Consider the following 25122-nt stretch of genomic DNA (forward strand, 5'->3'; position numbering starts at 1 on the left):
TATTATAAAGCTCTAAGTGCAATACTCGATATGTTACATTGTTTTAGCAGCAGTAACTATTCATGTTGATTTTTTTTTTCTTTGAAAAAACAAACAAGTAGGTAGCTATACAACGGGCAACTTTTGTTTAAATAGCATAAAACTGACATTTTTATTCAAAGTTACTTACCAGTCTTATACCTATTTGCAACCTCACAGTGTAGCAGCCCAATGAAACGCCAAACCCCGCCTCAAGGCGTGAGATTCAGTTGAAAATAGTCAAAAGGCCTCAGTCGCCTAGGTCACTCAAGCTTGCTTGCTGCTCTAAAACTCGGGCAGCCAGATGAGGAATAAATCTTAGCTTTAGATCCTCTGTAGAGCAACAACGAGGGTGAACTGGCTTGATTTGTTGGTGAGAAACTCCAGACCACTCAGGCAGAACTTTTTTTTTCTTGCTTCACTCACTGTGTCGTAATTGATTGAGGGTGAGGATTTTTCTTTAATCCCAGAAAAAAAGTCAGCTGAAACCACTTTTTTTTTTTTTTTTGTGAGCAGCACTTCCTTTTTTCTTTTTTTTGCCACAGTAATGAAACAGTTATTTTTTCCCCCCTTAGCAATCTACAATTATGACTCCCGTGGCGAACAGGAGCTGCGTCTACAGGTGGGGGACACGGTGCACATACTTGAGAAGCTGGAAGGTGAGTGGCAGCCATGACGTCTCCCTGTTCACCGCTCTAAAAACATGATCTTAGAGCGATGTCCTATGTGTATGTGACTCTGTGTTGTGCTGTACCTCTACACCATGTCACTTCTATTTTGTCCAATCTGTTTTTGTCAATTTCTGATTCACAGGCTGGTATAGAGGCTACACACTCAGAAAGAAGGCACAGAAGGTATAGACATCACAAGAGCTGCATTGTGCTGTAGCTCATCCTGTGATGCCGATACATTTACTATTACTTCCTGAATGTTTCCTCAGGGCATTTTCCCGGCTTCCTACATCCACTTAAAAGAGGCCACAGTCGAGGGAATAGGGTGAGATCTCAAGTCAGCAAGCACTTCATTTTGATGATAATCCACTTTGCTCTGAGTTTGCCGTGCTGCGTTTCTGTTTGCCCGTAGCATAAGCACTACACTTGTAATTATCATAAGTAAGAATTAAGTAATGCTTCTCTTGGCCGTGCAGACCAACCGTCCCGACTGTTTTCGATGTAAAAAATAAATAAAAATGCACTCGAGTCATTTCAGATTATAAGACATGATCTGTGAGCGACGAGCTGCTTTTCTGATATCTCATTACTTATTTTTTTTTCTTTCCTTGTGGCTTATAGAAAACAGGAAATAATTATTCCTGCAGATTTACCCTTGGTGCAAGAGATAGGGGCTACCCTCAGGGAATGGGTGCAGATATGGCAAAAGCTTTTCGTGGTACGTGTGGATCACTTCGTTTCCAGTACACACAGTTCTTTCACTGCTGGCATGCATTTTCATCTTTCAAATTTATTTTTTTTTGCTGAAAAAAAAGAAAAGTTCACTGCTGTTTCTTCCTCTGAACTGCGGCGTGTATATAACAAAGCGTGCACATGTTTTCCTGACAGGCAAACAAGATAACCCTGTTCAGGAGTGTGCAGCAGATGGCCTACAGCCTCATCGAGTATCGATCTCAGATTGTGTCAGGAACGCTGCCCAAGGATGACCTTGTGGAGCTCAAGAAGAAAGTCACAGCAAAGATTGATTATGGAAACCGGTACGGCTTCCGCTCTTTTCAACGGACCTAAAAGAAATATATTCTGCTGGAAGAATTGTGAAGTTTACAGTGCTGGGCACTCTTGGTAAAGTTGTGTAAAAAAATCTTAAAATAAACGCGTCTTTTTATGCAGCAACATAATCCTGCACTGAAAAGTCTTACAAATCTGAGTTGGGTACATTTACAGTTTCATCATAATAACCACAGGCTTTAACGTATTGAAATGACATTTTATGTGACAGACAGACACAAATCAGTACACAATTTAGTAACAGTAGTAGTAAATAAAATGGAAGAAAAATAATATTCACAGTTATTTTTTTTTCCAAATAGGAATCTGAAAAGTGTGGCATGCATTTCTATTTACACTTCTTTACTCTGATGCCCCTAAACAAAATTCAGTGCAACTAATTCCTTTAGTAATTACTGAATACATTCTACCCATTAGTATTTTAATCTCAGCCTAATTATGTGTGTTCGTTACACACATTTTCATTGCAAATGTGTGCAAAAATATTTTCGAAGTAATCTCAAAAGAAGGTGTGAAACTGCCACTATGTTAACCTAAAAAAAACAACATCCCCATAACAGGACAAAGTAGTGGCAGCATAATGCTGTGGGGGATGCAGTGAAGTGGAAGCTGGTCAGAGTTGATGGAGCTTTGAACATGGCATCCCAGGAAGAAAACAGTGAAATTATTTGCATCAAACACTGTAATTTATATGTTTCAATGGCCTAGTCAAAGTTAAGATGTATTTGCCACTGGGTCTTCCAACAGGATAATGACCCTGATGCTGAACAGAGAGGAGGGATTTTCTAAGCATCGTACCAAACAGAATAGTCTAAAGTCCCTCTCACTTGTTTACGCTTTGTGTTAATTTTGTTCTGTTGTCAGATTATCCTCAGGTTTTTATTTTCATGGTGAGATTATGACGCTGCAATAAAAGATGAGTTTGTTTTTTTGCACATCTGTACCAGCTGTTTTAATAAATGTTTCCAACACCGTGTTTGCCTGAGCCACACCTGACTGACCCTCTGCCGTGCAGGATTCTCGGGTTGGACCTGGTGGTCCGAGACGAGGCGGGCAACACGCTGGATCCCGACCGGACCAGCACCGTCAGCCTGTTTCAGGCCCACGAGACGGCGTCCCGCAGTGTGGACGACAGGATACAGGAAGAGAAGGCACGACTCCCGTTTGGTCTCGACGCTCACTTCAGTCCTGCCGCGGCTGCCGGCTCCGGTTAAGGTCTCGCACTCGCTCACGCCAACTCGTTTTCACGCAGACAAGACTGCAAAACCTGGAGATGAGGCGGCAGACGCTGTTCAGCTCCGTGCACACCTACAGCCTCCTCATGAACCTGAAGAACTTTGTGTGCAACATCGGGGAGGACGCCGAGCTGCTCATGTCTCTCTACGATCCCGACCAGTCCGAATTTATCAGGTCAGTAGGCGTAAATGTCGCTTGTGTGATATTAATTTGTGTTACCCGGAGTCAATAATTTACCTCTAATTGGTTGTAAAGCCACTATAAAATGGTCTTTTGATTTTAAAGCCACACTATGTTACCACTTCCCCTGGTCTGTCACTTCTCGGCAAAAGTTACAACATGATAAATGAAGAATTTCTTTCAGCTATGAATAATAAAAACCTATAAAGGTTGTTCATTACTGTCCTGTAACTCTGTGCTTGATGTTGTAGCTCCAGCAGTACATTAAATAAATATGTGGAGGGTGGAATAATATAATGAAATGCATTGTTTAGGAGCTTAAAAGCATGTTTTGGACTTTCTGAGGTTGCAACAAAAAATTCTTGGAGAAAAAGGAAAAAGCACAAAAAACCCCACTAGTGTCTCTTTTTTGGGGGGGCCTTGAATTTAAAGATGTATTATTCAGGGAGCAGTTCCGATTTGCAGAGTGAAATGGGTTTTCTTTTCAGCTAACAGAGAAAATCTGTCTCTGTTAGAGACTGATTAAAAATATTACTTTAAGAGGAATATTTTTAATCAGTTTTGCCTCCGTTTTTGCTGCTACATGATGTGAATGCACAACAAAGGTGTAAAGCAAAGCGGCCAGCTTTTAGAGGTGATGTACCGCCCTGCGGCCAGGGTCACCAGCGCAGCAATCTGGGGACCCAGATCTGGGTGAAAATATTTAGTTTTTTGTAAAATGCATGGATATTTTATGCATTATTTTAGACGTTTTTATAGAAATCAAACCCTAATTACTTTCAATGTTTAGAATGGTTTTATGCTGATAAACAACACAAGTCTGTCTTAACATGACAATAACACAAGCCCAAAACCTAGCTCTCCACTCCACGCACGACGGAGGCAACAACAGGAACCATAAAGCATTTTCTACAACAATATTTTGGGTCATTTTTTGTGTGCGAATGAAGTCATTGTCTGATAAAAGCTGTTTATGATTTTGCTTTTAGAAAAAAAAAATAAATCAAACAGGTCTAAGCTCCTGCACCATAAAAGCACTTTACCGTTTCTTTTTCTGTCTTTATTGCTATTAAGCCACATTGTAGCCAATTTGGACCAGTCCCCATTTGGAGAACCCATTTGTGTCCACACTTTGACTTCCTGGTTGACATCTTTAGATGTTTCTTTAATATTTCTAAATGATGCTCTATCTTCATAATTTTTACGAACAAGCAGCTAAACCCCCATACAACACGATACTGCCGACCCTGTACTTCATAGTCGCGAGGTTCTCACGCTCTGTTTTTTTGCCCTCCAAATGCAACAATGGGCAATATGGTGAAACAGTTTTAGCTCCATCAAGCCACAGGGCAAGCCTCCAAAATATGAAGGTCTTTGTACCAGAGAGCATCTGCAAACTGAAACAGTCTTTCTTATGATGCATTTGAAGTAATGGCTTCTTCCTCTTTGAGTGGCCTTTGAGCCCATTTGGTACAGGATTTACTTCACGTCTCTCTCTCTTTCTCCTGTCGGTGCCCTTTCTGGACTTCTGTTGTAACCCACCTAAAATAATGACCCAAGTCATTTTTTGTTGCCAAAAGTGATTGTTTTTTTGTATGCCTAAAACATCTTTCGGAAAGAAAGAGGTGGTGATTTTTTTATTTTATTTTTTTTTTTCCAAAATCACTTTTGGCATTCTTTGGGATTCTGCAGTCTTGTCCAAGGATGAACCAGATTTGTGTAGGTCCACAATTCCGCTGTAATGTGATTTTGGCACAAAACAAGTCACCATATTTTTATTACCAAAAGATGATTTAGGGAAATAAAAAAAAAAAAACATTCACTTTTGGCAGAAAAAAAAAGACTTAGGCCATTATTTTAGGAAGTTGACAATATATAAACTTCTGATTTAAAGAATTGCATAAAAAATCTTCATTATTCTGGCATTTGGGAAACATTTGACAGGAAGCATTTAATTTGATTAAAATTAGGCAAAAATGTTTTATTTTATATATACAGAGTATGCAAAAATCTGTTTTTAACTTTACATATGTAGCTATTAAAATATGGTAATTTGGGCACCAAAACTGGCTCCAGCCCAGGGGCCCACATTCTGGTAATTGTGGCCCTGCACGTCACAGATATGCCACTGAGACCTCAAGCAGGATATTATGTGCGTTTTTAAAAAAATGGAGGGCAGCTTTGTTTTGCAGCTAAGCCGCTGCCGTGCCTGCTCTTGGGAAGTGACAGCACTGATTATAAACAGCATGGATTTTTATGAATTTTAATATCGTAAAACTAAAAATAAAAGCAAGAGTCTGAACATGGCTCGACTGCGGGAGCATTAGGCGGCAATTAAGACAATAAGCTCGACTCATTCATTTTTAAGAGTCAAGATTTTCGGAAAGCTCTGTTGGGATCTACGAGATGACATGGTTACTAATCAAACAGTGCAAGTAGTTTAAGATTTATGTGATGCATATTTTCTGTTTATCAGGTGACTGGAAGGAAATTATGAAGAATTGCTGCATGGCCTGCTTCCATTTTTCCACTTCTTCCGATGGCTCAGATAATGCGCTGTCTAACTGTGATTCCTATTTGAATTCATGCAGCGAGAACTTCCTGGTGCGTTGGGACAGTACGGGAATGCCTAAGGAAATTGAAAAACTCAACAACCTGCCGGCCTTATTCACGGTAACTGAGTCTCAATCTGCTGACTGTATTCCCTTGGTTTTAAAGATGTAAACAGTCTGAACCTTACCTGAAAGACTATTTGTTTCTGGGTCGCTCGAAATTTAATGACAGTTTTTGTAAATTACTCACTTTCACGGGTGGCTAGGTCAATGAGTTGTGCTGCTGCTGTTTGTTGTACTCGGAGAGTCGGCAGTTCTGGGAAAACAAGCAACGGGGCTGCCAGGAAGTGGAGTTTTGGAGCAGAATCAAACCCTTACCATCAAAGGCATATGAAAGTTAATTATTTGTGTCCTTCAAATTAAAAAGTGAGACACTTACAGACTCTTCAGATACAAAGTGGAATGTTTTCAGTATTTACTTCAACTTGCAGAAACATTTAGTTTCTGAAATAATTTGAATATTGCACGAGGACAATAAAATAAAGATTATCGATGAAATGTCTGCCTACTGAAAAGTATGTTGATTTACTCCACAGGATTTACACTCAGTACTTGGTTGGGGTTCCTTTTGCATGAATTAAGCATCAATGCGGAGTGGCATGGAGGTGATCAACCAGCGGTTCTGCTGAGGTTTATTGGCGTCATCTTCCTCTTGAAAATGAAACACATTCAGTGTGGCAGTCATTTTAGAGCTAGTTCCCGCTCTAAAATGAAACCAGCACCTCCTTACGGCTTGTCAGCATGGGGAAGCATGAAGAAGTGCTGTCAAATTTCTTTGTGCGCGACTGCTGAGATGTTGGACTCCATAAAGCCCAGTGGACCAACATCCACAGATGACACGGCTTCTCAAAGCATCACTGTTTGTAGAAAACGTCACGTTGGACATCAAGCAGCTTAGATTAATCTCCACTCTTCCTCCAGATGCTGGGACCATGCTTTCCAAACGAAATGCAGTTTCATCTAAAAAGAGGGCTTTGAAGCGCAGAGAAAAAGTTGTCATTTTTCTCCTTCGTCCAGTTGAGACACTCCCAACCGTCTTTTTTATGAACACAAGAAACTCAGCGGCTGCAGCTCATTTCCTGATACATCTGTGTGTATAGTTCCTGTTGAAGCCCTAATTCCAGATTCAGTCCATAGTGGATTTCTCCCTGACAATTGTATGGAGCATCTTCTCAAGACTTGCATGTGTACCATTATTTTCAGCCATTATTTTTTATTCCATTCAACTTTCCGTTAGATTCAATACTTTGTGAACAGCCAGCTTTTTATCATTGCTCATCAGCGATGTGCCTTTCTTGTGGAGAATGTCTGTCGAATGGGCAAAGTTTATTTTCCAAGATGGTGTCTGCTGTTGGCCTGTGTCACTTTCTGCTAACACGTGGAGATTTCACCACCAAACGGACAAACCTGAGGACTCCAGTCTCCTTTCTCTGACAGAATTTCACGTTTCAATTAGCTGTCAGCTGTAAATGTCTAAATTAGAAATAAATGCTTAAGATATGTCATCCTGTATGTAATAAATCTGATCTAGCCGCACTGCATCCGGAAAGTAATCACTGCGCTTTACTTTTTCCACATTTTGTGATATTGCAGCCTTTTGCCAAACTGAATTAAATTAATGTCTTCCCTCCCTCAGGTCTTCATTTACAGTAAGTAAGAAAGGAAATGGTTCTGGATTTGTTAGCTTATGTGACTGTCAGTGAATAAACACTATTTCTGGACTAGCTGGCCATCACAACTAGCTAACTGTTAGCCGCTAATGATGCTAAAGTTAGCATCCGCCAAACCTGAACCAGACAATTGTACACTGAACAGTGTGAAGTCTGTACAAGTACGCTAATGTTGAAAACATTTTTTTTAAATGGTGTGTTTTTACACATTTATTAACAATAATAAAAACAAGAAATCGCATATATTGAAGAAATATTTTCCCTATTGTCAAAATGTGTGTGGAACTTTGAGGAAAGAGGTTAATTTAATACAATTTGGCGCAAGGATATAACATTAAAAAGTGGAAAAAGTGAAGCGCTGTGAATACTTTCTGGATGCAGTGTATGTTTTACTTTTTGAACCAAACTACTAAAGTATTGATTTCTAATATATTTTAATTATATGCATCCATAAAAACAAATGCTGAGACACTAGAACACAGACATACTTGTATCAGCATGCTTTCTCCCAACATTTACACCGTGCTTTTGTCCTGTAACCTTTACTGTCATGTCTGCAACTCTGACCATGTGATCGTTCATAATAAACTATCGATGACAGGAGAAGGTCACTGCCTTTGTATCTAATGTACCTCGTATGTCACCGCCAATCAGCTTTGTTTGCCTTCCAGGACCTGAGCAGCAGCGATCTGATGAGGCAGCGGCTCTTCCTGGTGTGTCAGATCATCAGAGTGGGCAGCATGGAGCTCAAAGAGGGCAAGAAACAAACAGGTGGCCTACGGAGGCCGTTCGGCGTCGCCGGTGAGCTGCTAATATTTCTTCATAATCACCGGTAATAAAAGCCCCTTTTTTGTTGCCACACAGCTGCAGAGGGTGGTTCTTTTAAGATGCAGGAATGAAAGATGGGACAAAAAAAACAAAAAGAAAGGGGAACACCTGTTTCCTGACCCAGAAAATGCTTTTGCTCTGCCCTGGCGACAGAATTGGTGGAAACTGGCTTTTAGGCTCCGGCCACATGGTTAGTGAGTTAAATGAGAAATGGTTTCCTCCAGCTCTTAAGCAAATGGAATAAAAATCCGAGTGTTAGTCGTAGCCAGGAAAAAGGGAGAAGAAAAACAAAACAACAAAAAAATTAAAACGCAGCCACACTGGCAGCAGAACCGGGAGGAATTTAGAGGAATTTATCAGCTCAGGAGATCGAGAACTCCTCAATCTGTTTAGCTGCATGTGCCAAGTAACTCGCCAACGTTCACCTTGTTTCTCCTACAGCAGCAAAATCTCATGCTGAAAAGTCTCATCTTTAATTTGGAGAAATGAGTCTTTCATGTTCTTAGCAAAGTCGCCAGTGATGCAGTAGACTCCCCCCTGCTGTTAACAGCCTCTGTTTTTGCTAAAAGGGAAGAAGAACTTAGTCTTCTTATGCAGCATTTCGCAAAATTGGGGCATTTAGAGAGAGGCATCTTCAGCCATTCTTCTTTAATTACTTATCTAAATCAAAGGTGTCCAAAGTTCAACCTGGTGGCTATTTGTGGCCCCCAGAGAGATTTAAAAAAAAAAAAAAATTATTTTTCTTTAATCCAAGAATGATGTAGTTTTACCTCTCAATTTAGGTGATTCGTGTGCATGGAAGCTTTTTATTTTTTAATAGAGCAAAGTTCTTAACGACTAATTAAAATCTCATAATGAAAAATGTAAAGGCCAACACAATATATTAATCTATTTTATAACCAAGCTTTAATATTTAATAGGACCACATCAATTCACTGATTTTTACTGAAAAATGTGGCTTTGATGCACCTAAATCCTCTTTTAATTTGTTAAACTTGGCAACTTAAAGCAAAATTATTAGCTTAATCAAAGTAAGCATCATACAACATTATAACTTAATAACTCTGGAAACTTGGGGTGAACTTTTCTTATTTTTTTTGACATTTCTTTACATATGAAGATCTGCTTTACTTAAATGACATGTTTGTTTTCCCCATTTTTAGTTGCTAAGGCTCATTATATTTATATTCCAGGGAAATACAAACAATACATTTATAATCTTATGAAAACCATGCATTAGTTAGTTATGCATTTAGTTCAAACTAATTATTAGATGGATGTTGTATCACTGGTGATTTTGTTTAAAAATGTATTTTTTTTTAACACAGGTTAAAAATTTTTTTATTATGGTAAAATAAAAGTGGACTACTTCTAACTATTTTCATTGAGTTTCCACCAGTGCAATAAAAGACAAATTATTTTTAAGGCTTTGTACACATCTGAACAATATATGCCAATAAATACAGCTGCCACTGTAAGTTGGAAAAGTTTTTCTTGTAAAAATGCAGAAAAGTGTTTCTAGAGGTTTTTTGGGGGGGGACTAAGCTGCTGAGCTAATTAAAGCAAGAAAATACAGTTGTCTTTTGTTTTTTTTGTGTCTGTTTCTACTTGAAAAGTGTCCAAACTGCTGTTATCCTTCCGACGTGTTTATCGTTGCAGTGATGGACATAACAGACGTCGCCCGCGGCAAAATAGACGATGAGGACAAGCAGCATTTCATCCCGTTTCAGCAGTGAGTCTCCTCATGTTGTCATGCTTCATTTATGTGATGCCACCTCAGTGAGGGGAACTTGTACAAAGAAGTTAGACTAGTGTTCTCCCTTTGTTTCCATCGTTTTCTTTTCCAATCATGCTGTTTTTAAAAGAATGAATGAAGAAAAAAAAAAGAACTTCCTGAGTGTTGAGGCTCTTCATAGGCCGACCGGGCTTTCGTGGTTCATGCACAGCAGGAGGGATCAGGATGGTGTTTTCACAGAGATCTTAGATGGAAGAGTCATAAACACAGCCTGGTTGATTCTTGTTATGTAAACCAAATTTTGTCTGCATTGAACCGTGGTTTGTTTCTCTTCACTGCGTCGTAAATGGGCTGCTTTCCCCCCTCGAGAACCTACAGATAAACAAACATGTTTTATTAGCCCAGAATATAACTCAGGATCTATCAAATGCTTGGGTAAATTTTTAAATATTACATGTGCGTAATTTTTCTCCACCGCCGAACTGAAGCGGTCCTCGGAGGGTTGCGTGCAAATAAAGACCGTTTGGTATATTTTATCTCTTGCGCAGAGGATGAATTAAACCCGCCGGATCCTTTGTTGGTCTTCTCCTGCCGTGACAAATGAATTTCTCTTTCATTAACACCCGGCGACTTATTTTGCTGTCCTAACAGCAAATTGGATGGTTCGAAAATGACTCCACCAAAAGGTCACGCTAAATGAAATTTTAGAAAAGCTAAAAAGTGGGATAACGGGGAGCACCGATATCTACTTGATTGGGTGGTTCTGAAACGCTTCCATGCTTCTGAAATCATCGGCAAAACCATCGAAGTCGTTATCGACCGCCGGTTCTGCTGTGCTGCCAGGTTTTGTGAGAAAATGTCACAAACGAGCCACAATGCTGAGCTCTGTTTTGTATTTATGCCACCTCCTGTATGTTACATGTGCGCACTCACTTCCTGATTTTAACCGCATGAAGCTCTGTCTGGTTTTCGTGTGTCCTCATCATGACTTGTCTCACAGAAGAGAAGCTTTAAAATTGAAACCAGTTTCACATTTACAGGGATTTGGAAAAATTATTCATCCCCTTTGAGTTTGTAACATTAAACAACAAATGTGACCAGTACAGAGTAGTGCATTATCATATTGTAGAAGGAGCATTTTTTAAAATTATTATTTAGAGTTTGGATTATTGTTCAACATCTGTTCAGCACATACAATTTTGAACTTCTTTTAAACACATTAATAAACTGAAAAGACAACAGAAATACATTTTGAAATTAAAATCTGAGAAAAAACATTGTGTTCTGCTCTGCATCCCTTAAATAAAATCCAGTGCAACTGACTGCCTTCAGTATTTACGTAATCGGTCTGTAGAGTCCACCTGCGTCTCATTTAATCGAAGTATAAATTTAGATGTACTGCAAAAACCTCAAAGGATAGGTTGAGAACAATACGCTGCAAAACCACAAAATTGTACCAAATGTTTTTGGTCTAGTTTCTAATGCAACTATCATTGTACACTTGTAGTAAGACGAAGCTAACCTACAAGAGACTTTTTTAGCAAGATTAAAGAGCATGTTTTAAGTCAATAATTCCTTAATATTGATTTGTTTTTAAAAGTACTTGTTCCATTTGCAGATTATTTCACTTTTAACATGGTAAAAATGTTTTTTTGTAAGTGAAATAATCTGGCAATGGAACTAGAAATTTTTCATCAATATTAAAGAAATATTGACTTAAAACATGCTCCTTTATCTTTCTGAAAAGTTACTTGTAAGTCAGTTTTGGTCTTATTTCAAGTGTATTAGGGTATTTTCCATAGAAACTAGACCAAAAACACTTGGTCATGCAGAAAACTGGTGAGATTTATGCAGATTTAGGGAACACAGTAGCTATAATTCCATTCGATTGGCTTGCGAATTTTGAGCAAACTTTTAAAATATAGCCAAAAAGGAAAAAACAAATGAATAAAATGAGAATTTGGCGCGTTCCAGCTACCTTACAAGGGAATGAAAAGCATAGTTTGACCAGATATTGACGGTAGGTGTGGCTCTATAAAACGATACCAACGAGATGAACCAAACATCTCAGACCAATGGAGAGTCCGCCCCTCTGTTTTACACTTGGGTACTTGTTTTAAATATTACATGTGCGTAATTTTTCTCCGCAGCCGAACTGAAGCGGCGGCGGCGCTTGGACCGGTCTTTACTTAGACCAAGGGGTCTAAGTAAAGACCGTTTGGTATATTTTATCTCGGATCCTTTGTTATAATGTGCTTTAGCAACTAAAAATGGGGAAAACAAACATGTCATTTAAGTAAAGCAGATTTTCATAAGTAAGGAAATGTCAAAAAAAAAAAGTTCACCCCAAGTTTCCAGAGTTATTAAGTTAAAATGTTGTATAATGCTTACTTCGATTAAGCTAATAATTTTGCTTTAAATTGCCAAGCTTAACAAATTAAAAGAGAATTTAGGTGCATCGAAGCCACATTTTTCAGTAAAAATCAGTGAATTGATGTGGTCCTATTAAATATTAAAGCTTGGTTATAAAATAGATTAATATATTGTGTTGGCCTTTTCAGTGCTAAGCGTTAATACACTTGAAGATGAAATGTTTAGCAAAGGAAATGTGACCATTAACATTCTCAGTGGGAGGATATGTGAGTGCACAATTCTTTGGAAACTTTCAGGATGCATAATTTCTCTCAAATTCCTTCTTACTAATTTAATTAGAGAAAATCGAACAAATGAACTCGTCAGGGTTAACTAATGAACACTTTAGACATCTAAAAAATGTTAAGTACCCAATGCAGCCGCTCTCTTTTCTCCACTAACTGGATTTCTTCCATAGAGTCGTATTTTTGTTCAGCTGTCCTGCTCTAAGAGCTGAACTTTTCCCTCGTGTATATATATATATATATTAAATCTTATGCTTCTGAAGAAGTTCACAAACTCCATGGATAGTTCTTTTGTTTTTTGAGGCTTTTACCCAGCTGGCTGATTGATCGAGTACCTTCATAGAAACAGTGTTGCGCCGTCTTGCTTTTTTAAAAAAACGTGCTGTATAAGTCTGCGCTTGAAGACTTGATTTCTAACCTAAAATGGTCCAACTAGTTAATCGTGGAATTTGATGCAGTCTAACTCTTAGTGGTGCCCTTTGTCCAAACATGAGTCCATCCGTCTGGTCCATCCAGCCTTTCCTTCTGGACACTACAAGTCGATTGCATTTCTGAACAACTTTTTAGGATAAGGTGTTCATTGTAGTTTTATGTTGACTTCTTCTTAGTTCTTTTTCTTCTCCAAACATATTTGTACGACCTTGTTGAGGATTTACAACCAAAACTTTGGTTTTTGGGCTTTTTTTTTTGATAATCACGGCTTAAGAGCTTAGTCATTTTAAGAATGCTGCGACCTTCTAAAAAGACTTTTTATTTTTAATTTTTAAAGTGCTTGTTGAATCCCAAATTTTGGTCCATTTCTCCTTGCCGTAAGATTTTTAGGTGTTGATTATTCTACGTCGCACCTTGCTCGTTGCACAAACACGCGTCACCTGAACAACAATCCCACGAGAATTGGATTCAGTGTAGCTTGTAAAATTTCCCCAGACATAATGAAGAGCTCAACTACTCACTTGCTAAATATTTATGCACACAGTGTAAAAAAAAAACACAGACACAAAATGGGAGATTGTACAGTAATGAGGAAAGATCTGTAAACATGCAGGATTTTATCCAACCTGAATCTGACAGCTCCTGCAGTACATAAAAACCTCTTAGCATGTAAACGCCCGCCCTGCATGTTTTTGCTTTCCTGTTTTCATTTTGTTAATTCAGTACAGTGTTTTTCGCCTTTTCCCCTGCGTATGGATAATTGCTTGTTGTTTTTTTTAAAATTTTGTCTGGGTCATAAACAGGAACACAGTAAGCATTGCTTAACATTAGTTGGATTACATTCATTTATTTTACACCCAATCTAAAATGTAACAGAGACACATTAATTGACACAACAGACACATTAACCAGTGAACCATGATAAAGTGAGCAGTGAATATATCATTGGACGGTTCTTTGATCTTGTTCAGACGGTGATGACGACGAGCAAATGTGTGGCCTCTTCATTTCACAGTTCATAAAACATTTCATTTTGATAATTGGAGTAGGCCAAATATCCACCATTCGATGACTTACCCCTAAGCTGCTAGATCAAAATGACATTGAGTACATAGCTAATTAGACAAATGGCCAAATCCAAGTTGAAAACCAAGATTAGCTGGTACGGTACTGGATGTTTGTGCTCAGAGTTTGAGTTTGACTACAGATTATGGGGAATCAGGGCAGTTTTAATAAACATAAATGCCATCTGATGATTTTAGGTAGTAAAATTAGATTAACAGAGCCATAATTAATAACTTGTCATTATTAATATCTCTTTCTCTTCGTTTTAACATATATGTTTTGTTTGTGCTGTAGGAATAAAAGTGACAAAAAACAAAGTGAAATTCCTTTAATAACTCTAATCTCAAAAACAACAAAGCCGTTTATGCCAACGCTAATTCTTGAACATTGATTGAGGAAATGGAGACCGGGGGTGGTACGCACCAATGATCTTCCTGAGTGAAGAATGTATTGAGAATGGGACAATTTTTGTGTGACACTGACACCAAACTCAATTTCTTGTGTAAATAGTTACCTATTTCTATATTGTAAATACCTGGACACTGCAAATGTGACAAAAGAAATTCATAAAACAGCGTTATCATAAACCGCTGGGACGTTTTTATGACTGGAATTGATTTAGGAAGCCGTGGATTAGCCGTTAGATTCAGTTTCCCAGATGATTAATCCAAACTAACTCAAATGAAAAAATGTCAACAGAATTATCTTTTGCAAAGAAGGTAATGTTTTTAAACATTGACCTCACTTTAGAAATCCTGACCTAAGGTTCTCACTCAAAGTTCACCAAAGTACTTTGCTAATTAGACAAAAAGTTAAATGAGTAAGATTGGATGGTGTGATGCTGGATTATGCATTTAAATAATGAATTTTGCAGCTTTGCTAATTATCACAATTGAATTATTTTTAATATGAGATGCAGCCATTTCCAAATTGTTTATTTTAGTCAGAAGCAATTTCACATCTCTTCAGCGACTTTGAGTTGTTTAGCATTTCTCTCTTGCATTCAGCCGCGGTAAATGGCATGTTTGGAAACGTAACGGCACACCTTGTCAGCAGAAAGAGAGAGCCTCTCGTTGTCTGCGAGTCTCTGCCGTCCATTTCTTTGTCACCTGTCGGAGTCGGCGGCGGCTGATTTAGTTGTTTTCCTCATTCCGAAATGTTTCCCCCAGGATAGCCATGGAGACCTACATCCGCCAGAGGCAGATCATCATGTCTCCGCTCATCCCTTCCAGAGTCATAGGAGAGAATGAGCCGCTCACGGCTGTCTTCAACAAAGTCATTGCCACGCGGGAGGTCAATCATAAAGGCCAGGGTGAGGCGGAACGATCACAGACTCCCCTGTGTTTTTTTTCTTTTTCTTTCTCGAGGGTCATTCTAAATGAACCCTTTTGTTTTGGAGTAAAGTTGAAATCAGTGTGAGGGATCTGCGAAACGTACCCTTTTGGTGTCTGCCTCATTGAATTTCCTTACATGCCGTCCGCCAGGGCTGTTTGTGACCCTGAAGCTCCTCCCGGGAGACCTCGCTCAAGTCAGGAAGGACTTCCCCCACTTAGTAGACCGCAGCGCAGCGATCGTCAGGAAAATGGGCTTCCCAGAGATCATCCTCCCAGGTGGGATTTAAAGCCTTTATGTTGCTGGGCATTGCTCTACGCTCGCTCTGATCGCGCTCATTTGAGTCTCGCGCTCATTTGAGGCGTGCTGCGAATGCCTGGCCCGTCCACCTAATGATCTCCTTTTGTTCCTTCTCCAGGAAATGTTAGGAATGATATTTACGTAACCTTGCTTCAGGGAGAGTTTGACCGAGGCAAAAAGAAGACCCCGAAAAACGTGGAGGTCATTCTCAGCGTGCATGACGATGAAGGCAATCCGATGGAGGTAAAACGTCTGCGTCGACGCAGCGCGTGCTCTTCCGTTTTTATTTGAAGTGAGGCCTTTTTCTGTGTGCCTTTGTTCAGCTCCTGTTACAAGAAATTACTGTGTTTGCGTTTTTCTAGTTGACCGAAGTAGTCCATTAGTAGGGACATACAGGACAGTTTTTCAAACCCTTAACTTCAAAGCCTGAAGAGTGTGTTGCGCATTTCTATTAGGGAGTTTCTGGTACAGGACAAATGCATGTAGGTGAGAAAACCAGGTATGCAACTTACAGCTGCAGTATGTAGGTAAAAAATATGTTTTTTACATATTTGTTAAAACTGTCACCTTGTTGTGACAGCATAATATGAGACAGATAATCTGTAGCCTCTAACTACACTGCGCGATCAGAAACAATCAGTCAGAGACAGGAAATGGGTCTTAATGCTGTTAATCATGCACGTGTGTGTGCTGCTCACACCCTCTGATATGCTTCGGCTTCTTCCTGAAAGCAGAGCCTGCCACCACTGGTCAAGCTAGTTAGCATGGCCTCTGCTGACAGCAGATAAACAGGTTTCCTGAAAGGTTAAGTCGTTTCTCTGCCGGCAGCACATTTAGCAGCATGTACGCAAGGTTTATTGACAGCGCTAAGACACTCCTCCTGGCTCTGATTGTTTTTGATCAGGAGCGTTTTAGCAATAGCATCACTGGGAGAAGCCAGACGATCTCAATCTTTCCACTTTATCTTTCTCATGTTACACTATCATGACATATTAGTTTTATGTAAAAATATTTTAAAAAAGAATTTGTAATAAAATATTTCATACAGAAGTTTTAATGTGTTCACCCTGAAAATCTCATCTTTGTGGTTAACCACAGCATTCGTATTTGCAGAGGCATGGAAGCTGAAGCTAAATACTAGATAATCCCAGGGGGAAAATCCCGTTGGAGGCTGTAAAATGCTGTGACAGAGGCTCAGCATGTCCTGATCAACGTCCAAACCTTGAAAACGAATTGAGAATAAGTGAAAATTGTATCTCCCGTCCAGTCTGACTGAGATTTTGAAGTGTTTTGCAAAGCAGGCTGGGCGAAAATTTCTGTTTCTGGATGTCCAGTGACTTCAGCAAATGGTGGCTCTGCCATGTGTTAACTCAGGGAAGCTGGGCACAAAGGCCACACTTTTCAGATTTTTATTTGTGAAAAACTGAAACCATGTCTCCTTTCCCTTCCGTTTCAAAATGATGCATTACTTTACCTCTGTTTATCACATAAACCCCGATAAAATACACTGAAGTTCATCGATGTGACATGAGAACATCTTCACAGGAGTTGAATACTTCTGCTATGCACTGTGTCAGTGTTTTTCATTGCAGAATAAATTTGTGTCCAATATATTTTTTTGCTTTTTCTCTACAATCATAATGACTGTACAGGAGTTCCTGTAATATCTGCTAATAGTTGGTGCATCTGCTGGTTTATGTTTAATATGGATACGTCATTATGTGAGAAGCTACGTTTATTTTCTTTTTATGACCATATAGTTCCAAAATTAATCACTCAGGGCTCCTACCTCAGATATCCTCATTTACTTTAGTGATGGTAAGTTTGTGTTTCACCAGACGATGGAAAGGGGGAATGAATAATGCAATATTTCAGTCTGAATGAACTGCTAGTATATGCATTTTTCTGTGCTAATATTCCTCCCCCCAACAGGTTTATGTCCCTGCTATGATTCAGATTTTTAATATTTATTATGTGCATATATTTCTGTCATAAATATATATTTTTTTCTTTTTTTTTGGTCAAAGCAGATAGATATCAAATGCAGCACCAGAGAAAGCTCTGATAGTGTTCCCGTCATGTAAAACTCCTCTCCTCTTTTCAATTTTCGGCAGAAAGCAATATTTCCCGGGGCCGGCTATGACGGCATAACGGAGTACAAGTCTGTCATTTACTACCAGGTGAAGCAGCCATGTTGGAATGAAACGGTGAAGGTAAGCTCACCTGTCAGGACTGGCTCTGCACCCGTCACACAGAGTAACTGCGAATAAATGCAGATCAGGTTTATCTGCACTCCTAGTAAAGAGGTTTAATAAGCCTCGAAATCAAATTAATCTTTTATCGTATGATCCCCACGTTTAACATTTTTGGGGAAAACTCTTAATTTAAGCATGTCTTATCAAATATTAAGAAAAAACATGACAGAAGCATACAGAGAGAGGGATCTGATCCTTTCTCTTTAGCATGATGGATCCTCTCTTGCTTTCCTCACATTTATAACTATGTTTTGAGTCATTATTGAGTCATAACTGCTGGTAGTTATCTAGATTTCTTTTTAAAAATGTCCTAATATTTCAAGAAGTTCCTGATGTTTTGCACTCTAAAAACAGACCCAGAATCGCATATCCTCCCCTATCCTCACTCGAAGAGCTTTTCCACAAACCCGTCTTCGTTTCACATCAAACCCACATGGAGTTTTGCTGGGAAACCGAGTGGATCATATCCTTGACTCCAATATCCCTCTGTCCAGCCAAACCTGGATCTAAACGGGAGTGGCAAAAGCAAACGAGGTGGATTAGCAGTGCTGGTCAAAAACCGATGGTGTCATCCAGGATATGTTAAATGTCGTCTCCGTCTGGCGGATATTGAGCTGCTGGCATGTCACTTTTCATACAGCCGCAGTGTCTTCAATCAGAGGCCTTTTCAGATTTGTTGGAAAACTGACTGCTGCCTGACATCCTTCCTGCCCTCAGTGTCTCTTTGAAGATTCTCGGATGATAGGAGTTGTGGAAACATTTCATTTTCCTTTTGGGATGAATAAAATATTTTTTAATTGAATTGGAATAATGACCCCAAGACGAAATCTTATTATACATGTATGAAGAGACAACAAAAAATTAAATTCAGATGCCATCCCTTCCTGGGATTTAGTGAGCTTTGGAGATTTTTCTTATCTCTCTTGCCATCCTTACTATGATCCATGGTTGCAGCATAAATATGGGTCAGCCAAGTAGCCAGCGGCAAAAGAAATTGGCCTCAGTGGGTTGTGATATTCATACGCAATGGGAACAGAAAGAAATGGATTACTCTTTGGTATTTCTCAGGAACTCTGATCATGTTAAAGTATAAATTCAAGTGTGAATTTAAAAAATATATCTAAATTTGATTTTTGATGGGAGTTTTTCAGACAACTGATTGCGCCAAAAAAATTGTGATTCCTTGACATAGGATTTTTTCCCCCGCCATGTAAATAACTCAAATATTAAAGATATTATATACTGTAGATATATATATTTCTTTTTCAGTGTGATATTATACTACTACAATAAAACATTGAATTTTCCCAAATCTTTAGGACATGTGGCAACAAATACAGCTGGTACTGCACTTCATGTTCCCTTATCCTGTTTGCTTTCGCTTGCTTTTATTAAATTTTTTTGGATACGTGCGTGCAGCCAAATAACTCTTGAGAGAAAACATGTGTTTTATGTACCCGTCATACCAATCTGACACCTTTTCGTCTATTGTTTTCTCCCCACGATGTTGCAAGGTGACAATTCCCATTGAAGACGTGTGCCGCTGCCACCTGAGGGTGATGTTCCGACACAGATCCTCCCAGGACTGTGAGTTACTCTTGTGTTTTTTTTTGTTGTTTGTTTTTTTTTTTCTCCTATGGCAGATCCTGCCACCATGTTAAGCATAGCTGGAGGTGAATCCGCTCCTTCCTGTCTCACGCTACTGTGTATCCTTCAGCCAGGGACAAATCAGAGAAGCCCTTTGGCATGGCGTACGTCAAGCTAATGAGAGGAGACGGGACCACGCTGAAAGATGGCAGGCATGAGCTTTTCGTCTACAAGGTAGCATTCCAGGATGGCGCTCGAGTGTTCGCATCATAAATTCACAGAGCGTAAAAGATAAGCATGATTATCCTAATTATGCAACGGGGTGTCATGAATAGCTGCCCGTTGGCAGGTGGATTATGCGCGGGCCTCTCTTTTAGTCAATAAATATGAGATTACATCTCCATCGATCAATGTGCTTCATTATTCATCCCCCCTCTGTCTGGAATTTATTTATTTATTTATTTTCTTTTTAGGCTGATGTGAAAAAGGCAGACGATGCAAAGGTTTATCTCAGCCAGCCGGCCACCCGGGCCGCAGTGGAGCAGATTCAGAGGCAAACCGGGAAGCCGTTCCACCATTCAGGGGTTATTCCAGTGACTAAAGACAGCTTCCAGATCGCGACGCTCACCTGCTCCACTAAACTCACCCAGAATGGTACGGCCGGGCTTATTTCTAATTTTACCTGTGTTGAAAGGGCTCGGTGGTAATTGACAGCCGTCCTGTCAGAAATAAGTGTGGGCTTAAGATTTTTTTTTATCATTTATTTATGGGGGGATAACTTGGACAAGGTTTCTGCAAGGTCTTAAACTTTTAATCGCGTCAATATTTAGTTAGGTCTGAGGTTTGCTTTTATTAATTTTTCCATTTACTTTTTATATTTGTGCAATACTTTGCCTGAATTTTTTATGTCCACACTGAAAAATGATGGCGTTATGACAAAGTAGGAGATGCATAAAAAAAGCTTTTTTGATTTTGCAAGCAAAGAAAAATCTTCATAGCCTTTGTTTTAGACAGGTTTGTGCAGCAACAGGTGGAGGAGGGACACTTTTTCATGACTCTGTGCTCTATGTAGAGAAAACACGAATGCAATTTCTCAGGCATTTTACTAAAAGCCATAGCAACAGTATAGTGGAAAGCTTGAGTGCTTTAGACTCTTTTTTTTCTTGTTTTTTTTAAACCTCATCTACTTCACAAAACCAGTAACCACTAACCAGTAACCACTAACCAGCCCACATGACCTTCAGACATTCTGTGAAGGACAGCAAGAGAAGCTGTGGCCGGCAAAACGATGTGAGTTGCTAATAACACGCTGACGCGACGATGTTACCAGCTGCAGGTTTAATTAAGTTTGTATTTAAATTTCCGACGTTTAACAGAATTAGCGTAATTGAATTTGTAACAGGCGACCTTCGGCTGCGCAGGATTGAAGGAGGACGGGAGAAGTTGGACCTGGACGTAAATGGCTGAAGCTCAAAATGCTTGTTTATCAGGAAGATAAAAATACTGGGAAATAGTGTGTGCCCTCCTACAGATTTCTTCTGTTTTGAATGTTTTGTCACAATTACAGACAGCGGTTAATTAAAGCAGTCGATAAAAGATCATTTAATTTATTGAAGGAAAGAGTCTAAAACGTTCAGCATATCTTTCAAAACCTGCATTTGGTCTCTGAAAATACCATTAAAGGTCTTGAAATTTGTTTAAAAAACACATTTGTTGCATTTCCCCTGTATTTTAGTCATTCCTTAGAAAAGCCGCCACTAACGATTCTGTGCTAAAGACGCATGTTGCCCTTTTTACACCGTGAACACGCACAGCCGGGGATTTTTTTTTCCTCAAAGTGACTTAGATCAGGTATTACAAGATTTAGCAGAAGGTAACTCACTGTTCTTAGAAGGTTTCCAGAGAAGTGTGACTGAGTCTGGTGGAGGAGAGAAAGCTTAATCCTGCTGCTGCTGTAATGGCAGATATTTTTCATGTTTTTCAAATAACTTATGAAAATAATTACATTTTTTTCCTATTAGAGCAGATGGGAAAAAATGTAAATAAGGAGACTTTCCCGCCGCAGTTCTTCGTTATGATAACCTCTCAAAGTTTTCCTTTAGATTTAGTTCTATCATGACCTTTTATACCAGGTCATATTGTGCAGTAGCTATAGGCTTTAAAAATTAGCAGAGCTGACAACTGGAGCACAGAAGGAGTGACAAGTCTAAAAAAAAAAAAATTATTAACTAAGGGAGAAAAAAAATCCTCCAAAAATCCTGACAGAAGGTGTGAGAAAAGCATCATACTTTAGTCGATTAAAAACTTTGTGCCTGAATAATTTATAAATTAGTGCCAGGTGGCTGAAGGAGCAAAAAAAATACCCCCAAAAAATCTGAATAAAAAATTTAGAATTGGATAAATTATTGAATATTATATCCAACCAAACTTTTACTTCAATTATCACAATAAAGCAGGATTCCTTAGTAAAATAATTATTACAGGAAAACTGTATATTCTGAACTTCACAAGGTGCAGCAGCAGAAGTTGACACATCAGAACTGCATTTATCAGTGAGGAAACTTATCAAGAGGTTCGTTTGTAGTGATTTATATAAAATCTCAGCACAGATGAATGAAAAATGAAAATGGTGTGTTTTTTGCGATTTAGTAATTCAAACAACATCCACGAAAACCAAAGCTTTGTAACTGCAGCTCCTTTGTTAAATGAAGAAAAGAGAAACGTGGAGGCAGAAGGTTCCAACGCTTCCAGATCTAACAAGGTCATTTGTGAAAATGAGGAGGAGGTAACATTTCTGCAGGTGCATCTCAGTAAATTAGATCATTTTTATAGTCAAATTCAGTAAATGAAACTATGTGACATTTTTCTGGTGATTATTTCTGTTAAGTTTGCTTATATTAGCTTACGGACAATGAAAACACACATTTCCCCCCCCAAAAAACAACAACAATATAATATAAGATCAATAATAGTGATTATTAATACAGAAATGTTAAAACCTGTGTAATCATGAAAGACTGCAGTCGTAACACTTGTTCAGCAGTCATCGTCTCTTTTCATAATTAGGGTAGGTAAGCCAGTAAAGAGGCATAATAATGGAAGGTTGAGTGGAAGGAAAACGTGACTTTGAAAAAGGGTAATATTGATGCTGTAAATCATGCAAAATGAGCAACAACAAACATTTAATTAGTTATACTGTACTGTGCGTCTATTTGGTATTAGTTTATGGGCATGTGCTTTTGGTTACAAGCAACAGCTAGCCCAACTTTGAATCCTTACAATTATGAGCATAATTCAATTATGCTCATTGAATTATACAATGAGCATAATTCATATATATCCTAAGTCATTTGCTATTTAAACAAAGTGACTTTTTTTATTATTCCTACCCCAAAACTTTTCTTAGAACGTCATTCCAACTACAATCAATAGAAACTTAACTTGAACACATTTCATATTTAGTTCACATTAGTTCATAAAACCTTAGAACTTGCAGCAAACCTCTTGTTTTGTTTTATATTAATTTAGTTAGAAATTATGCTGCTGTATTATAAAAACCCAACTATTTCAAGATCCATTCAATGCCTCTACTTGACTGTTGATGTGTTTTGATTTATTTTATTTTTTTCTGTAGTGGATCTGCTGGGTCTGTTGAACTGGAGGTCTAATTCCCAGGATCTGGTCCAAATCTTGCAAAGGCTCATGGAAGTGGAAGGAGGGGAGATTGTTAAAGTAATTTCTTGAATGTGCTTAAAATAAAAACTCTTTCCTGCCCTGTTGACTGGCATTTGTGTAACATGTTCCTGTTTTGTCCACAGTTTCTCCAGGACACTCTTGATGCTCTGTTCAACATCATGATGGAGACTTCAGAAAAAGACACCTATGACACTTTGGTGTTTGATGCCCTGGTTAGTCCTTATTGAAGATGCAGGATAAGTCAGGAGGAGGAAAAAGTTCTAGCTGTTAGATGAAGTATGCAGATTTGCTCTGAGATGTTTTCCTTCCTCCCCTTACAAAGATTTAAGGCTGAAGTGTAAGGCATCAAAAACAGATTCTTCCTATGACCTCAGAAAGCAGCTGTCTTGTTTCTACAAAGCGATGTGGATTTGAACTTCTCTTTCAGCCTTTTTTCCACCCTAAATCTTGCATGGTAATTTTCCTGCATTTTTCATGTAAACAGCTGAATGCCTTCAAGAAGAAAAAGCCAGAAAATGGTTGTTGTCAGCTCCATATTTAAATGATATCATGTCCTCCCCTCTCTCGTGGTGAAGGCTGCCTTTTGGCTGCAGCTGCAAATTTGGCAATTCAAAGAAAAGCAGAGAGCGCGTTTTGCTTCATCACATTACCCGCCACTTCTCTAGCAAACCGTTACCCTTAATGTAAAACAGAAGTAAGACCCTCTTTGAATTAGTTCCCCTCTTTCATATCAGAAGAGGAGTGAACAGTAGACCTAAAGTTAACCTCCAGACTTATTGGCACCCCTACGCTTTAAAAGAAGAAATTTTTATATAAATGTGACATAATTTTAAACTAGAAATGGTTGAAAACACAAGCTTTAAAGTGCACACATTTATTAAAATTTATTTTGTTAAAATTTTAACAAAATCACCTGCGCCAATCTTACTAACACTAAAATGTATTTGTTTTTGAAGAGAATTATCCAGTTCGTGTTTGGTCTTTTAGACTCTTAGAGCTGATAAATGCCCCTCTAAGAATGCGTTTGATAGAAAATCTTGTGAAACACACATTTAGTTTAGTGCTTGATTTGAGGCTTCGAAGCAGATGCTAACTTTAGCATCAGTAGCGGCTAACAGTTAGCCAGTTCCGGTATTCTCACAATTCTTACAAATCACTTTTATCTTGCCTGTCACTTTCTCATTGTTTATTATTTTTCTCAAAATGGAGCCACACAAAAAATGTAAAAGTTGTGGAGGCTACATTGTTGCTTCTGTAACAAAGTGTTTTCAGCTAGCCCAAGTAGCATTAGCCAACTAAACAACTAAGCGACTAAACACCTGCTTACTTTCTTACTTCAAAACAAACGTCTGAAACATAGCCACACGCTGTTAATGGTGGTGAATGCTGATTTTATTGACCTTCTCATGGAACCAGCAGTGGTAAAACAGTTTGGGCAGCAAAAGAAACAATCGTTGCTATGCTAACAGTTTTTGGGATGTAGCAGCCGATAACATGAGTCCATATTGCCAACATTATAATGGCATTGGTCATTTTAAATGTAATAATACTAATAAATATCACTTAACCTAGTTAAATGTATGTTTTTCAGGCAATAACATTTTGCCAATAATATAATAACCAAAAAAATTTATTTAAAAATGTATTAACCTCAGTCAATAGTAATATTTGATAACTAGGACTGTGCCCCTTGAAAGCACACTATTTATACACATATTTTTTGACAGTCATATTTTCATTTATTCAGTGGTTTGTAATATGCAGCACTCATTAAAAGTTC

General features: G+C 38.6%; 1 protein-coding gene across 1 annotated transcript in view; it reads left to right on the top strand.

Moving 5' to 3' along the window:
* The window catches only part of dock5 (dedicator of cytokinesis 5), a 69389-nt gene that overhangs the window by 13686 nt on the left and 30581 nt on the right, over positions 1–25122 (top strand). The window contains exons 2-20 of the mRNA XM_032578344.1: positions 594–677; positions 832–872; positions 959–1014; positions 1311–1407; positions 1578–1726; positions 2773–2908; positions 3010–3167; positions 5765–5846; positions 8127–8256; positions 9943–10015; positions 15342–15484; positions 15657–15782; positions 15923–16047; positions 17919–18017; positions 19574–19646; positions 19777–19880; positions 20120–20300; positions 23281–23378; positions 23465–23554. Of these exons, the coding sequence (XP_032434235.1) occupies positions 594–677; positions 832–872; positions 959–1014; positions 1311–1407; positions 1578–1726; positions 2773–2908; positions 3010–3167; positions 5765–5846; positions 8127–8256; positions 9943–10015; positions 15342–15484; positions 15657–15782; positions 15923–16047; positions 17919–18017; positions 19574–19646; positions 19777–19880; positions 20120–20300; positions 23281–23378; positions 23465–23554 (2045 nt within the window). The remainder of the gene's footprint in view (positions 1–593; positions 678–831; positions 873–958; positions 1015–1310; positions 1408–1577; positions 1727–2772; positions 2909–3009; positions 3168–5764; positions 5847–8126; positions 8257–9942; positions 10016–15341; positions 15485–15656; positions 15783–15922; positions 16048–17918; positions 18018–19573; positions 19647–19776; positions 19881–20119; positions 20301–23280; positions 23379–23464; positions 23555–25122) is intronic.

Source organism: Xiphophorus hellerii, chromosome 12 (assembly GCF_003331165.1).
Source record: "Xiphophorus hellerii strain 12219 chromosome 12, Xiphophorus_hellerii-4.1, whole genome shotgun sequence".
Lineage (NCBI taxonomy): Eukaryota > Metazoa > Chordata > Actinopteri > Cyprinodontiformes > Poeciliidae > Xiphophorus > Xiphophorus hellerii.